Below are 16935 nucleotides of genomic sequence, written 5' to 3'. Positions count from 1 at the left end.
AATAAACTAAACTGAACAGAACTGATCTTTAGACTCCACAAGCTGATAAATAGCTGTCAGTTGATTTGTGACTTCTGTGCAAATATGCATATATCAAAACCCAAGGATTCGAACAGGAACATCCCATAACTTTGCAGCAAATTCCTGTTGCATATTTTCCGACAATGCAGAGGATAAGGGAATGGTTTTATTCATTTCTCACCTGTACAGAGGCTGAAGCTACCTGTCCAGCCTGATCAAAGTCAAGCGAGACAATCGCCGAGAAGCGGGTAGCGTTGCTGTTCATACTTGTCGAGCTGTTGCCAAAGGCTTCCAAAACTGAATACACCGCCTGCCATTTCTCCACTAAACATTCCAAAAACACAAGAGAAAGTAGAGAAAGTTTAAAAGTTGAAATACTGTGCCACCAACTATGATATTGCTTCAATTCGCTGAATAATTATTGAATGAAGGAAGTGCCTAGTTCCCTATCTTACCTAATGGTGCTAGAATTACTGAACTTAGGAACTAGCTTTTTATCCATTCTGGATTAGCTTCAAGCATTTAGAAGAAGTTAGTAACTTGAAACAATGTGCACAATCCAGACTCATTCTCTATTGACAAAATCTAATTCCGACCAAGTGGTTTGCACAATAGTCCATTGTTCCAACTAATCATTTTCAAGTTCCAGGTGAATATCTAAAGCTAATGAAGGTTAAATACAGGCTGCTCCGTGTTAATGGAGAATTAGGCCTCCATGACAAGGCAAATCATCCCCTGAATTGATCACGTCAGAAAATCTGATTGGAAAATAGTTTATCTTTGCTCTGCTTATCCAAACACAATCACTCCATTTCATCTAATTCATCACGTCATGTAAATTCCAATTTTTGATACCAGTTCTCCAAAAATATTGACCATTCTTTTGTCTAAAGAACAACTTTCTGATGTCAGTCCCAATTTTGGGGCTAATATCTGACATTAAGTTAGTTATCCACTCTGGTGGCAAGAACAGGAAGGCAGATTATTATCTGAATGGTGTCAGGTTAGGAAAAGGGAAAGTGCAACGAGACCTGGGTGTGCTTGTACATCAGTCAGTGAAAGTAACCATGCAGGTACAGCAGGCAGTGAAGAAAGCTAATGGCATGCTGGCCTTCATTGCAAGAGGATTTGAGTTTAGGAGCAAGGATTCCCAATGTTGGGGGAGTCCAGAACAAGGGGCCACAGTTTAAGAATAAGGGGTAGGCCATTTAGAACTGAGATGAGGAAAAACTTTTTCAGTCAGAGAGTTGTGAATCTGTGGAATTCTCTGCCTCAGAAGGCAGTGGAGGCCAATTCTCTGAATGCATTCAAGAGAGAACTAGATAGAGCTCTTAAGGATAGCGGAGTCAGGGGGTATGGGGAGAAGGCAGGAATGGGGTACTGATTGAGAATGATCAGCCATGATCACATTGAATGGCGGTGCTGGCTCGAAGGGCCGAATGGCCTCCTCCTGCACCTATTGTCTATTATTCAATTGGCACCAGCATCCTTTCTGGAGAATCGTTTTAACAAGATGGGCACAGCGATGCGGCTAATAAAGCTGCTGCCTCACAGCATCAGTATCATGGTATCAATCCTGACCTTGGTATGTGTCTGTGTGGAGTTTGCATTTTCTGCACGTGGGTTTCCTGCAGATGCTCTGGTTTCCTCCCACTTCCCAAATACGTGCTGGTTGACTCATTAATCAGCCAATGTACATTGCCCCTAGTGTGCGGGTGAGTGTACAATGTGGGGAGGACTGATGAGAATGTAGGAAGGACAGTATAGAAAGGAACTGCAGATACTGGGTTAAAATCATAGACACAAAAAGCTGGAGTGAGTAACTCAGCGGGACAGGCAGCATCTCTGGAGAGAAGGAATGGGTGACGATCCAGGTCTGAAGAAGGGTCTCGACCTGAAACGTCACCCATTCCTTCTCTCCAGAGATGCTGCCTGTCCCGCTGAGTTACTCCAGCTTTTTGTGTCTACCTTCTATGTAGGAAGAACAAATGGATTGATGAAAGGATGAACATGGGATTAGTGTACATTGGTGATGGATGGCCAGCACGGATTTGGTGGCCCAAGGGCCTGTTTCCATGCTGCCTCTCTATAACTCTGTGACATTGTCTCAAATTGCTTTTACAATCTCATCAGAGGGCACAACTTCGTAGCAACAAAAGATCAAGTTGGTGAGATAACATAGTCTTCCACATTCATCTGGGCTGCTCATGGATTATCAAACTAATAATTTGGAATTTTGCTCTTAATAATAATTTCTCTCGTTTTACATGGTTATTTATTTTGTAACTCTGCAGCGTCTAAATATGTAGATCTGAGTTGTATCCTTTCACAGAAAGGTTAACAAAGATTGAGTAAAAAATAAATCTTGTTTCTGAGTCTTCAGAACACTTCCAGATTCAGGGACAGTTTCTTCCCAGCTGTTGTCAGGCAACTGAACCATCCTACCACAACCAGAGAGCAGTGCTGAACTACTACCTACCTCATTGGAGACCCTCGGACTATCTTTAATCAGACTTTATTGGCTTTATCATGCACTAAACATTATTCACATTATTCCCTTTATCATGTATCTGTACCCTGTGAATGGCTCGATTGTAATCATGTATTGTCTTTCCGCTGGCTGGTTAGCACGCAACAAAAGCTTTTCACTGTACCTCGGTACACGTGACAATAAACTAAACTGAACTAACCAGAAAAAAGGCCCTGGAGGGGTTAAAATACAGATTCTAATAGCAATCCCAACATTTATGCATAATAAAAAAATCAGACATTTGCAGATTAATTTATTTTCCTACCAGTCACAACTTTCCCTGTGCTCCCAGCAATTGTGACCAGATACTGAACAAGATGTTGACTGTTTGTCGTTTTTCCACTGCCACTTCTGCCCAGAAGAATGATGGATTGGTCCTGCCTGGTGGTGAGGAGGTTTCTGTAGGCAGATTGTGCAATAGCGTAGACGTGTGGGGATGTGTCCTCTCTGCGGCATCCTTTAAACATGTGCATCACCTGAAACACCAATACTGGATCAGCTTTTGCACAGATTCACAAATTATAATTGATGAGAGAAAACCTCCGAAGTGTTTGCTGTACAGGTGCTCCCTGCCTTATGATGCTTCGACTTGCGATATTTCGACTTTGCAATGGTGCAAAAGGCAGCGACCCGTGGCGAGCCACAGCTCGCTTCCGGCCACATGATCGCGTGTATTAAATGCATTTCGACTTACAATATTTTCGGTTTGCGATGGGCTTCTCGGAACGCAAGCCCATCGTAGGCTGAGGAGCACCTGTATTTAGATGGACAGCATTTTACATCTAGTTAATTAAACAAAAAGTAATTTTAAGGTTATACAAAAACAAAAATCTCCTTATGAACCTACAAATGTTAATTTAAGAAATAAGTTGAGTATTTTAGTATGGCTGCATGGTAATTTGAATTTCGCTGCACCTTAATTGGTATATGTGACAATAAACTGACCTTGAAACCTCGAATATTGAAGACATACCTTCTCGGAGTACATTGACGGTGAGCTGAGAGGATTGACAACCACCATGTTTGCCCCTGTGTACGTGTGGATTAGGTTACCTCCGTACCGTTGGCGTATTGTGTGCAGAACACTCGACTCATTGAGATACAACAAGGATGCAAAATCTTCCACTCGGTCATAGCTTGGTGGATTGGCCTGTTAAGTGAAGCACGTGGAATAAAGGCAAAGAATACGGCACTTGTTTTCATATAAAGATAACAACAAATCAAGCATGGCCATGGATTAGTGCCAACAAAAGTGACCAAAGGGCAATTCCAGTGGCACAGCAGATACACAACAGGCTGCGGTCACAACCTTGCTATTTCCGAGTTTATAGTTTATTTTATTTTTAGTTTAGTTTTTGAGATACAGCGCGGCCTGCCAACCACCGATCCCCGCACACTAACACTATCCAATACACACCAGGACAATTTATATTTATACCAAGCCAATTAAACTACAAACCTGTACTTCTTTGGAATGTGGGGGGGAAACCAGAGATCCCAGCGAAAACTCACATAGGTCACGGGGAGAAGGTACAAACTCTGTACAGACAGCACCCGTAGTCAGGATTGAACCCGGGTCTCTGGCGCTGTGAGGCAGCAACTCTACCGCTGCACCACATTTGTAGCCAAAGAAAAACAAAATCTCAAATAACTCATATAACTCGGCGCAGGCAAATTGTACCAGTTTCCAAGCTGAATGGCACTCTGACTCTACGTCAAAATAATATCAATAATTGAGAATCAAAATATTCTTGCAGTCAGTTGGTAAAGTTTACTTGAACTGTTCAACTCCTCCCCCTTCTGATGTGGGGTAGACTGACTATGACTCCCCTACCCCCTGTCCCGTCCCCCCCCCCCCCCCCCCCCCCATCCCCAATATTTGCACATCAATCCTTTCCACTCCTCACTTTAATCTCATGTTTCATGTATTTTGTGTTTAATGATTGTCGGCAAATCAATTTCCCTCCTGGGATAAATAAAATGTTATCGTATCGTATCAATAGACAATAGACAATAGACAATAGACAATAGGTGCAGGAGTAGGCCATTCAGCCCTTCGAGCCAGCACCGCCATTCAATGCGATCATGGCTGATCACTCTCAATCAGTACCCCGTTCCTGCCTTCTCCCCATACCCCCTCACTCCGCTATCCTTAAGAGCTCTATCCAGCTCTCTCTTGAAAGCATCCAACGAACTGGCCTCCACTGCCTTCTGAGGCAGAGAATTCCACACCTTCACCACTCTCTGACTGAAAAAGTTCTTCCTCATCTCCGTTCTAAATGGCCTACCCCTTATTCTTAAACTGTGGCCCCTTGTTCTGGACTCCCCCAACATTGGGAACATGTTTCCTGCCTCTAATGTGTCCAATCCCCTAATTATCTTATATGTTTCAATAAGATCCCCCCTCATCCTTCTAAATTCCAGTGTATACAAGCCCAATCGCTCCAGCCTTTCAACATACGACAGTCCCGCCATTCCGGGAATTAACCTAGTGAACCTACGCTGCACGCCCTCCATAGCAAGAATATCCTTCCTCAAATTTGGAGACCAAAACTGCACACAGTACTCCAGGTGCGGTCTCACCAGGGCCCGGTACAACTGTAGAAGGACCTCTTTGCTCCTATACTCAACTCCTCTTGTTACGAAGGCCAACATTCCATTGGCTTTCTTCACTGCCTGCTGTACCTGCATGCTTCCTTTCATTGACTGATGCACTAGGACACCCAGATCTCGTTGAACTCCCCCTCCTCCTAACTTGACACCATTCAGATAATAATCTGCCTTTCTATTCTTACTTCCAAAGTGAATAACCTCACACTTATCTACATTAAACTGCATCTGCCATGTATCCGCCCACTCACACAACCTGTCCAAGTCACCCTGCAGCCTTATTGCATCTTCCTCACAATTCACACTACCCCCCAGCTTAGAATCATCTGCAAATTTGCTAATGGTACTTTTAATCCCTTCGTCTAAGTCATTAATGTATATCATAAATAGCTGGGGTCCCAGCACCGAACCTTGCGGTACCCCACTGGTCACTGCCTCCCATTCCGAAAGGGACCCATTTATCCCCACTCTTTGCTTTCTGTCTGTCAACCAATTTTCTATCCATGTCAGTACCCTACCCCCAATACCATGTGCCCTAATTTTGCCCACTAATCTCCTGTGTGGGACCTTGTCGAAGGTTTTCTGAAAGTCGAGGTACACCACATCCACTGACTCTCCCTTGTCAATTTTCCTAGTTACATCCTCAAAAAATTCCAGTAGATTTGTCAAGCATGATCTCCCCTTCGTAAATCCATGCTGACTCGGAATGATCCCGTTACTGCTATCCAAATGCTCAGCAATTTCGTCTTTTATAATTGACTCCAGCATCTTCCCCACCACTGATGTCAGACTAACTGGTCTATAATTACCCGTTTTCTCTCTCCCTCCTTTCTTAAAAAGTGGGGTAACATTTGCTATCCTCCAATCCACCGGAACTGATCCTGAATCTATAGAACATTGAAAAATGATCTCCAATGCTTCCACTATTTCTAGAGCCACCTCCTTAAGTACCCTGGGATGCAGACCATCAGGCCCTGGGGATTTATCAGCCTTCAGTCCCATCAGTCTACCCAAAACCATTTCCTGCCTAATGTGGATTTCCTTCAGTTCCTCCATCACCCTAGGTTCTCCGACCCCTAGAACATTTGGGAGATTGTGTGTATCTTCCTCAGTGAAGACAGATCCAAAGTAACGGTTTAACTCGTCTGCCATTTCTTTGTTCCCCATAATAAATTCCCCTGTTTCTGTCTTCAAGGGACCCACATTTGCCTTGACTATTTTTTTCCTCTTCACGTACCTAAAAAAACTTTTGCTATCCTCCTTTATATTATTGGCTAGTTTACCCTCGTACCTCATCTTTTCTCCCCGTATTGCCTTTTTAGTTAACTTTTGTTGCTCTTTAAAAGAGTCCCAATCCTCTGTCTTCCCACTCTTCTTTGCCATGTTATACTTCCTCTCCTTAATTTTTATGCTGTCCCTGACTTCCCTTGTCAGCCACAGGTGTCTCTTACTCCCCTTAGAGTCTTTCTGCCTCTTTGGAATAAATTGATCCTGCAACCTCTGCATTATTCCCAGGAATACCTGCCATTGCTGTTCTACCATCTTCCCTGCTAGGGCCTCCTTCCAGTCAATTTTGGCCAGCTCCTGCCTCATGCCTCCGTAATCCCCTTTGCTATACTGTAATACCGATACTTCCGATTTTCCCTTCTGCCTTTCCATTTGCAGAGTAAAACTTATCATGTTGTGATCACTGCCTCCTAATGGCTCTTTTACCTCTAGTCCCCTTATCAGATCAGGATCATTACACAACACTAAATCCAGAATTGCCTTCTCCCTGGTAGGCTCCAGTACAAGCTGTTCTAAGAATCCATCTCGTAGGCACTCTACAAACTCTCTTTCCTGGGGTCCATTTCCATGTATCGTATCATATCGTATCGCAGACTTGCCTTTTCCACATCATCTTCATCCACATCCAGAATTGTCCCATCATGATCCAGTTTAATTTTCACTTTACCTTCTGGGAGTTTGGAGACTGCATCATCAGTTTTTAAACAAGTAGCTGTAACAGCAAATAGAATATTAAGCATTAAGCTGCAAGCTTAGTTTTAGTTTAGTTTAGAGATATAGCGCGGAAACAGGCCCTTCGGCCCACCAAGTCCGTCCGCACTGACCAGCGATCCCCACACATTATCACTATCCTATACACACTAAGGATAATTTACACATATCAAACCAATTAACCTAAAAAACCTGGTGTTTATTCACAAAAAGCTGGAGTAACTCAGCGGGTCAGGCAGCATCTCAGGAGAGAAGGAACGGGTGACGTTTCGGGTCGAGACCCTTCTTCAGACTGATTTGTACCAGCATCTGCAGTTATTTTCTTACACAACCTATAAACCTGTACGTCTTTGGAGTGTGGGAGAAAACCGAAGATCTCGGAGAAAACCCACGCGGTCACGGGGAGAACGTACAAACTCCGTACAAACAGCACCGATCGACGGGATGGAACTTGGGTCTCGGGCACCGCAAGTCCTGTAAGGCAGCAACTCTACCGCTGCGCCACCTTGACCGTCCTACCGTGCCATGCATATGCTGCAAGCAACACGAGCAAGGGATGTTCTACGTGTTGATTACATTAACTCAATAGTTGCAAAGTCTAGTGTGAAGGAGGCTTATCTGGAGATAATCTAATTTCATTCAAAAATTGATTTATTAGAAAATAGTCAAACAAAATTAAGTTAATATTTATTGATAGCATGTCTGCCAATTAGTGCATCTGATAACCACATTAATGCAAACAAAAAATTCCAGTTTTCCAAGAAAAGTAGTGCGTAATCAATCGTGTGTAGGAACTGTAGATGCTGGTTTGCACTGAATAAAGACACAACATGCTGGAGTAACTCAGCCAGTCAGGCAACATCTCTGCAGAAAAGGAATAGGTGATGTTTTGGGTCTGAAGAAGGCTTCCGACCTGAAACGTCACCTATTCCTTTTCTCCAGATGCTGCCTGACTCGCTGAGTTACTCCAGCATTTTGTATCTGCCTTCAGTAGTGCATAAACACCTGCATCTTGGCCACCAAGTTTCTCAGATGTCTGAGGCCATTGAAGGATCTCCTAAGCAGTTATGCCCTCTACTCCATTCAATAGTTTTTAAATTCAAGGACACGGGTGTTAATGGCAGGTGTTACGCCTCAATTCCAAGTACAATTATAAAAGGTGATGCCAAGAGGCAGGTGTTATGCCCTGTTTCATAAGTTCATAAATGTTAGGAGCAATATCTACTTCGCCATTCAATCACGGCTGATCTAACTCTCCCCCTCAACCCCATTCTCCTGCTTTCTCCCCATAACCCCTGACACCCGTACAAATGTTTACTCTGCCCTTCTCCCAGTTTCCCGTAATTTTCAAGAATAACGCAGATTTCCATAGAAGCAATGTAGTTATAATTTATAATTACCTAATGAAAAGCCATCTTTATGGACCAGCCACACCTTATCTGCTTCAAACCATGCCTGCTCTGCAGCAATCTGCTCCTCGGTCTTCACCTGCAGTGAGATTAAATGGAAAGGGATTGTCAAATTAGTCGATAGAAAACGCTAGGCGAGGCTTTCTGACATCCACAACAACGTTGCAACACCATGGAAGTCTTAAGACAAGTTACAGCATTGCACAATCTTTGAATTTGCTCACACAATTAGGTTGGAGTTTTAAAACAAGTTACAGCATTGCACAATCTTTGAATTTGCTCACACAATTAGGTTGGAGTTTTAAAACAAGTTACTGCATTGCACAATCTTTGAATTTGCTCACACAATTAGGTTGGAGTTTTAAAACAAGTTACTGCATTGCACAATCTTTGAATTTGCTCACACAATTAGGTTGGCCAGAACATTCTGTTTGACTGCTTGGATTAACTGTTACCCATTTTTGGGCCATATAATTTCCTTGTTGAACCCTCTATAGCTTCAAATATGTAACATTACTACACTCAAGGAAGTTAAAGTGTCAACTACCCACAGCTGGAAACTATACAAGGAAAATAGTATAATTGGAATATTATTTTCTTGGTCTCTATCAGCTATAATTTAGATTTAAACATCTGACATCAAATTCCATAAACTAAAGTATATTCATGTTTATAAGTGATAGGAACAGAATTAGGCCATTCAGCCCATCAGGTCTCCTCCACCATTCAATCATGGCTGATCTATCTTTCCCTTTTAACCCCATTCTCCTGCCTTCTCCCCATAACCACTGACACCCGCACTATTCAAGAATCTATCTATCTCTGCCTAAAAATATCCATTGACTTGGCTTCCACAGCCTTCCACAGCCTTCTGTGGCAAAGTATTCCGCTGATCCACCACCCTCTGACTGAGAAATTCCTCCTCATCTCCTTCCTAAAGGAACGTCCTTTAATTCTGAGGCTAAGACCTCTGGTCCTAGACTCTCCCACTAGTGGAAACATCACTCCACATCCACTCTATCCAGGGCCTTTCACTATTCGATAAGTTATCCAGGCCTTTCACTATTCGGTAAGTTACACTATGTTTCTCACAACTTTTACATGATTTGTACAATTGAGAATCCATTAACAATATCTGCTCTTTGAATGTTGACTGATAGCTGGAAGAGCTTAGATCCGACAATGCGTAGCACAACATTACTCAGCTCAAAAAGTAAACTATACCTTTCCCCATATCTTTCATCAGCAAATTTACTATATCATAGCAACAATTTTTAAACTTTAAATTAATGTTCACTTGTTCTTAGGTAGACACAAAATGCTGGAGTAACTCAGTGGGACAGGCAGCATCTCTGGAGAGAAGGAACAAGTGACGTTTTGGGTCGAGACCCTTCTTCAGTCTGAACCTTTTAATTAAAAATGCTTCTGGACATGGCACTGACTTTAACAATTTCAAATAATGACTCCTTATTCCAAATTGATACCTTCTCTTTATCCACCTTTTATTTCTGTGTTGCATTATTGCATCATTTACCTTGCACTGCATCTCATCGGTTACATTAGCTTTCATGCCCCTCACTCAATCATAGACGGTTTTCTATTCTCATCTCCACTTTCCTTGTTTTTCTGCATCTTCAATCCGATTTTGCAATTTGCAATGGTCATTGGTCTGAAATATGAACAGTCTCTCTCTAACAGCTGTTGCCTGGTCTGCTGAACATTTCCAGCGTTGTGCTTTTGGATGTACTGGCAATGGAGGAGCTCAGTGTGTGAACACAGATAAAACAAAGCAAGGTAAAGGCAGTAACTTGTGTCCTGTTTAAAATGGCATCTTTAATTGATTCAAATTTCCCCGTTTGTGATCAGCTGCAATCAAAAGATTACCAAATCAATTACGTATTTGCCATGCATGAGGTATTCAACATAGTTTAGTTTAGAGATACAGCACGGAAACAGGCCCTTCGGCCCACCGATTCCGTGCAGACCAGCGATCCCCGCACATTGACACTATCCTACACACACTAGGGACAATTTACATTTACACCAAGCCAATTAACCTTTGGAGTGTGGGAAGAAACCGAAGATCTCGGAGAAAACCCACGCAGGTCACGGGGAGAACGTGCTATCTCCAACGGTTGTGACAAATTATCAACGGCAAAATTTATATATATAAATGGCATGTATTTATCAACAAGATAGAATGTTCAAATTAAGGATAGGTTAGTTATTCGACAACATGCAAGTATATTCGGGCAGAAGCAGTGTTGAATGTCAATGCCAACCTGGGGCTGGGTTGAGGTAGATGCTGAGGGAGGCTGGAGTGTAGCTGCTGGCACCTCTTCCACCCTCTGGTCAGCAGCAGCATAAGACAAGCACAGCAAAAGGAAAGCAAACCACATTTTAAAAAGATGTTACTTTTTTTCAGCACTGATAGTTCCTGGCTGACAGCCAGCCACACGCCATTTTTCATTTGTGAAAACATTACTTGCAGTGATGAAAAGAACATGTTATCGCAGACAGTGAAAAGCTACTGAGGCTTAGATGAGGAACGTGCACCCAAACGACTAACAAGAAACATATCTGAATGCCTTTAGTAGGGGTGGGGGAAAAACAAAATATAATGTACAAAATATGAAGTCTGGAGTGCAAGAAATTTACTCCTAATGTTCAAATGCCAAAATTGTCCACCATTTTAAAGTTAAGATGAACATGTAAGCCTGCTGTAGAATTCCTAAAAATGCCACTTAATTATTGGTAGCACTTTTACGAAATCTACCACACTATTATTCTCAATTCTCAACAGTGTGTCAACAGACCTTGTTCCCACTACAATCAAAGTCATTTATTAAACGGAATCAAGCTGAAAATGCAGCAAATTGCTTATTAGCAGGTCATGTTTTCAGAGAGAGAAATATATTTGATTAGATATTTGATCAGTTCGGGTGTCAGAGGGTAAGGGGAGAAGGCAGGAGAATGGGGTTAGGAGGGAAAGATAATCAGCCACGATTGAATGGCAGAATAGATTTGATGGGCCGAATGACCTAATTCTGCTCCTATTCCTTATGATGTTATGTCCTTATTTCAAGCTGATGTCCTCCTCATCAGCTACGACATCGGTATGAAACATAAACCCTTCTTTAATTCTCCACAGATACTGCTCGATCTGATAAGTATTTTAAATATTCACTAAATATGCATCTGCAGCACTTTGTTTTTGGATACAATTCGGATATTTTCATTGTAATTAATAATTACGTCTGATTAATAATTGAAGGAATGCATAGTTAATATTAGTACTTTCAGATCACATATGTTTCACACACTGATTAACCAATGCCCCAGATAAAGAAAAGGAATGATCCTATGCGATATGCATTAAATATGAAAAATCTATTTTTATGTTGTTAACGTTTAAACTTTACCACCTCCTATTGAGTTGAACAAGCGCATTAAACTTTGGAAGGCAACTGCCCCTGACTATCATCTCAGATGGACAATAAACGTGGCCTCGCTAACACCACCTATAACTGGCAAATAAAACAAAATAAAAATGGAGAATTTGATATACAAGCACAATGTTCACATTAAGCAGCATAACAGATGGTGGATTGACTGTAATGTCTGTAACCTTGTGTCAAAGTAAATGACTTTACATCTGATGCAACTCACAAACAGATTTCTTATGGCATGAGACTCATTTGAGGGTTGCCTGTTCATAACACTGTGACCTACAACCATCAAGCTCCATCCCAAATGTGTATACGCCAAGCATGTGAAAAACAACATAGGCTAGCAGCTGTGGCAAATTTTGGTGGGTTCACTTTTGGGATGCAATTTATAGAGGAAAACCCCATTCATTTGCCCAAGAATTGATTTTATGCCCAAGACTCGCCAGATTTGATAGAAACTGAAAACATCCAAAACAACTACATAACGTCAGAAGAAGGGACTCCACCCGAAACGTCACCCATTCCTTCTCTCCAGAGATGATGCCTGCTCCGTCCGCTGAGTCACTACAGCTTTTTGCGTCTATCATCTACATGGGCGGCACTCAGGTTCGATCCTGACTACGGGTGCTGTACTGTAAGGTGTTTGTACGTTCTCCCCGTGACCTGCGTGGGTTTTCTCCGAGATCTTCGGTTTCCTCCCACACTCCAAAGACGTACAGGTATGTAGGTAAATTGGCTGGGTAAATGTAAAAATTGTCCCTAGTGTGTAGGATAGTGTTAATAGTGTTAGTGTGCGGGGATCGCTGGGCGGCGCGGACTTGGTGGGCCGAAAAGGCCTGTTTCCGCGCTGTATATATATGATATGATATGATATGATAACTCTCAAACAAGGTAATACTTAAAATATGACATCCCTTTCCAGTTAATGCAGCTCTTTATTCTTTTAAACACATACCTCTATTTCTAACCTCATCTTTGCACATGAAAGCATTCAGCAAATTCATGTATAATTTTAGGTAGACACAAAATGCTGGAGTATCTCAGTGGGTCAGGCAGCATCTCGGGAGAGAAGGAATGGGTGACGTTTCGGGTCGAGACCCTTCTTCAGACTGAATTTTGTAGCATTTTGTTCTTTTTTAAATCATTACAGCTACTTTGAAATCAGCTACCTCGGGAGCTTTTCCAACCTCAAAAAAAGTGGTGGGTAAGAGTTCCATCAACAAATGGTATTCTGAAACTGGTGATGTGAACTGACTACCGTTTCGTTAAAACCTCCAATTGGAATAAACTTGGTCAACAATAGTACAGATTGATAGCTTTTTCCCACTCCTTATTTAAACAAGCAAGAATTAGAAAGGGGTGGAGAACAGAAGTCCAAGGATGGAAAGGGCCAGGCTAGTGATGGAATAAGAAAAATCAGGTCATGCTTCAGTTCAGGGAATCTTTAAAACTGAATTATCAAAACACTGCCACAGGTGTATTGGGGATGTAAAGTTTCAATAGATATTCGAGCATCATACACATGTCACGGTTTCAAAGCCTGAAGCCCTTCATGCAAACTTAACAGACACCAATGTAAGTCCAAATACACGTCACAGAATGCAGTACCAAAGGCATTAAATATAAATAAAACTTCCAAACTCAAAATGGAAAAAACGTCATCAAAAATTTGCACTTGGAAAACAGCATGCTAAAAAATTATAAGTACTGCCTTCAGACAAGTCTCCAGATTTTCAAATCTACAATCTCCAAAAATTAAAAAATTGTAAGTATTGCCTTTAAACAAGTCTCCAAATTTTCAAGTCTGCAAAACTTCAAAAATTCAAAGATTATGTATTGCCTTTAAACAAGTTTCCAAATTTTGAGAATTACATTTCTTTCCATCCTTTCAACTTATCCAATTTAAAAGCAGATTGCTAATTATTGATGGCATTTTGTGGACTTTGTTAGTAAACCGCTGGAGAAAGGCATCAGCAGGAAATAAACAGGCAAGGCAGACAAAGGAGCAGAGGGAGGAGAGGGGAAGATGCACGATAGGATAGACATGAAGGCAGCCTTACAGTCCAGCATGACACACGGGCACACACACCAGCCCAGACACCTGCCTGCGCCAGATCGTCGGAGCGGGGCTCAGGATCAAGGCTCTGTGTCGATGAGACCACAGGTTCCAGCTGTGATAGCAATGCGATGTGAAAGAAACAAAATCCAGATGTAAAAAAAATGAGAATGAAGAGAGAAAAGGTGAAGTCATCAAGCAAATAACTGCACAGATAAAAATACAGCAAAAGCAAAATGCAGCAAAGATCTTTATCATAACACTTCGGGTTAGTGGTTATTATAGTCATTTGGCAGAGCAACTAAAGATTACAAAGTTAAATTTTTATTTTTTCTTTGGTTTTCCAACTAACTGTAATATGTGAGATTCAGCACTTGAATTTTGCATATTTTTGCATTGTACAATGACACCATTTTTTCCAAAAGCCCTGTAGAGGAACACCGTTTCACCAGCTGTCTGAGTAATTTGTGGTGTATTACTGATTTTTGTTTGCTGGCAGGCCTGTTAAACTCCTCTAACTAAATCTCCTCTTTGAGATTAAAAGCATTATTATATAAATTAAAATTGTTTTTACATTGTTGGATGGTAAATCCTTTGACTACTGACCTTTTGACTACCGAAACTGAGATGGTTGATAAATAAGATATTTTTCTGTAGATATCATGTGCACCTTAATTGTTTTTGACATTTATGTGAGCAATTGTGAGCAATTGTGGAACTGTGAAAGTTAAACCTACTGCACAATCTCCCAGGTAGCACAGGAATAATCGTTGATGGGACACGTGATTTGTTTTCTATGACCAGTCAATGCTTCAGCATGCATTTATTTCAGTTAGGTTTGCAATAATCAGACCAAACAGTTAATCATTCAGACACTATAACTGATGTGTTAATTAAACACAGTTGTACACTTGTAAAGCGAAGAGAAATTATATTTGCTCGCATCACTTCACTGACCGATTACAAAGATCTACTGGAACTTTGGTTTATGGTCAAATGTGTGGTTAGTGCAATATTAAAGCAGGTTTCTGTTTTTAATGCATGCATATGCCAACACAAGACACATTCAATGCATGACAATTTTGTTTTACTGGAATATTGAAAATTCTCTCCAGCCTCATCTGGGCTTCGTCCGTGGGAGTCATTTGCTGCGATGTCTTCTGAGCCTACAGATCACACAACCAACAAAAACATTAGTCTGCTTTTACTACGAGATCTCTTTTGTGTAGGAAAATACCTGCAGATGCTGGTACAAATCGAAGATATCACAAAATGCTGAATTAACTCAGCGGGTCAGGCAACATCCCAGGAGAGAAGGAATGGGTGACATTTCGGGTCGAGACCCTTCATCAGTCTGAAGGGTCTCGCCCCAAAACGTCACCTATTCCTTCTCTCCTGAGATGCTGCCTAACCCGCTGAGTTACTCCAGCATTTTGTGATACCTCCGAGATGTCTTTTGCTCTGAAAAGGCTTGAAATTAAGAGAGTGGTGGACAGTGAATTGGGAACCCGCTAACTAATTAACTAATAAGTTCCTAAGTTCTAGGAGCAGAATTAGGCCATTCGGTCCATCAAGTCTACTCCGCCATTCAATCATGACTGGTCTATTTATCCCTCTCAACCCCATTCTCCTGCCTTCTCCCCAGAACCCATGACACACTTACTAATCAAGAATCTGTCAATCTCCGCCTTAAAAATACCCATTGACTTGGCCCCTACGGCCATCTGTGGCAATGAATTCCACAGATTCACCACCCTCTGACTAAAGGAATTCCTTCTCATCTCCTTTCCAAAGGTACATCCATTTATTCTCTTGTTACCTGTGGAAACATCTACTAGTGGGAGAGTCTAGGACTAGAGGTCATAGCCTCAGAATTAAAGGATGTTAATTAAAGGACATAATGCATAATGAAACGGATATAGTTACATATAACTTTTTTTATTCCACAGTGCAGAACAAAGTAGCGAAAGGCACAATATTTATATAATTTGTAGCAAAATTAGTGCTGAAAGTTATGCAGAGAATATAGCCTGTCTGATCTATTTTTCTACCCAAATAAGCAAATGCAGAATATTGTTTTGTGTTTATGAATACTGGAATACCTTGACAAACAATATTTCTGAGCATGATATTTCTTGAGATGATTCCTCAGTACATACATGATGTTTTTGCTGATTACTGTTCCCGTCACTTCATCCAGGAAATTGCAGCGAATTGTGGATGCAGCCCAGACCGTCACACAAACCAACCTCCCTTCCATTGACTCCATTTATACCTCACGTTGCCAGCAGCATAATCAAGGACAAGTCGCACCCCGGCCACTCCCTCTTTTCCCCTCTCCCATCAGGCAAAAGGCACAGAAGTGTGAAAACGCACACCTCCAGATTCAGGGACAGTTTCTTCCCGGCTGTTATCATGCAACTGAACCGTCCTACCATAACCAGAGAGCGATCCTGAGCTACTATCTACCTCATCGGTGACCCTCGGACTATCTTAGATTGGACTTTACTGGCTTTACCTTGCACTAAAGGTTATTCTCTTATTATGTATCTGCACACTGCGGATGGCTTGATTATAATCATGTAACCAGTCTTTCCACTGGCTGGTTCGCATGCAACAAAAGTTTTTCACCGTAGCTCGGTGCAGGTGACAATAAACTAAACTGAAATGAACTTCACGCGCCCTATCCCCATGTAATTCCACAGATAGTTTTCCCCAACAGTCACACACCTGGTTAAAGTAATCTGCTGGAAATTCTTCAGCAATAAGTGAAGGCACCAGTTGCTGATCTCGGTTTGGTTGCACACTGGAAGATGTGGTCTCCTTTAAGCAAGTCAAACAGGAAAAGTGGTGCTTATGAAG

At 41.7% G+C, this 16935-nt stretch overlaps 1 protein-coding gene across 9 annotated transcripts in view; it reads right to left on the bottom strand.

The window, feature by feature from the left end:
• Window positions 1-16935, bottom strand: part of myo18ab (myosin XVIIIA b) — a 174224-nt gene that overhangs the window by 93060 nt on the left and 64229 nt on the right. For 2 of the 9 annotated variants that reach the window (XM_078422485.1, XM_078422486.1), the window contains exons 3-10: window positions 16804-16896; window positions 14078-14188; window positions 10851-10916; window positions 8560-8647; window positions 7048-7160; window positions 3525-3701; window positions 2817-3027; window positions 203-345 (exon numbers count right to left, since the gene is read on the bottom strand). In XM_078422485.1, the coding sequence (XP_078278611.1) occupies window positions 203-345; window positions 2817-3027; window positions 3525-3701; window positions 7048-7160; window positions 8560-8647; window positions 10851-10916; window positions 14078-14188; window positions 16804-16896 (1002 nt within the window). The remainder of the gene's footprint in view (window positions 1-202; window positions 346-2816; window positions 3028-3524; window positions 3702-7047; window positions 7161-8559; window positions 8648-10850; window positions 10917-14077; window positions 14189-16803; window positions 16897-16935) is intronic. The other 7 variants (XM_078422493.1, XM_078422494.1, XM_078422487.1 and 4 more) reach the window with 6 other exon arrangements.

The sequence above is a fragment of the Rhinoraja longicauda genome, chromosome 26, assembly GCF_053455715.1.
Source record: "Rhinoraja longicauda isolate Sanriku21f chromosome 26, sRhiLon1.1, whole genome shotgun sequence".
In the NCBI taxonomy this organism is placed as follows: Eukaryota; Metazoa; Chordata; class Chondrichthyes; order Rajiformes; family Arhynchobatidae; genus Rhinoraja; species Rhinoraja longicauda.
Note: the sequence above shows the minus strand (reverse complement) of the source record. Positions and strands in the feature narration are given on the sequence as shown.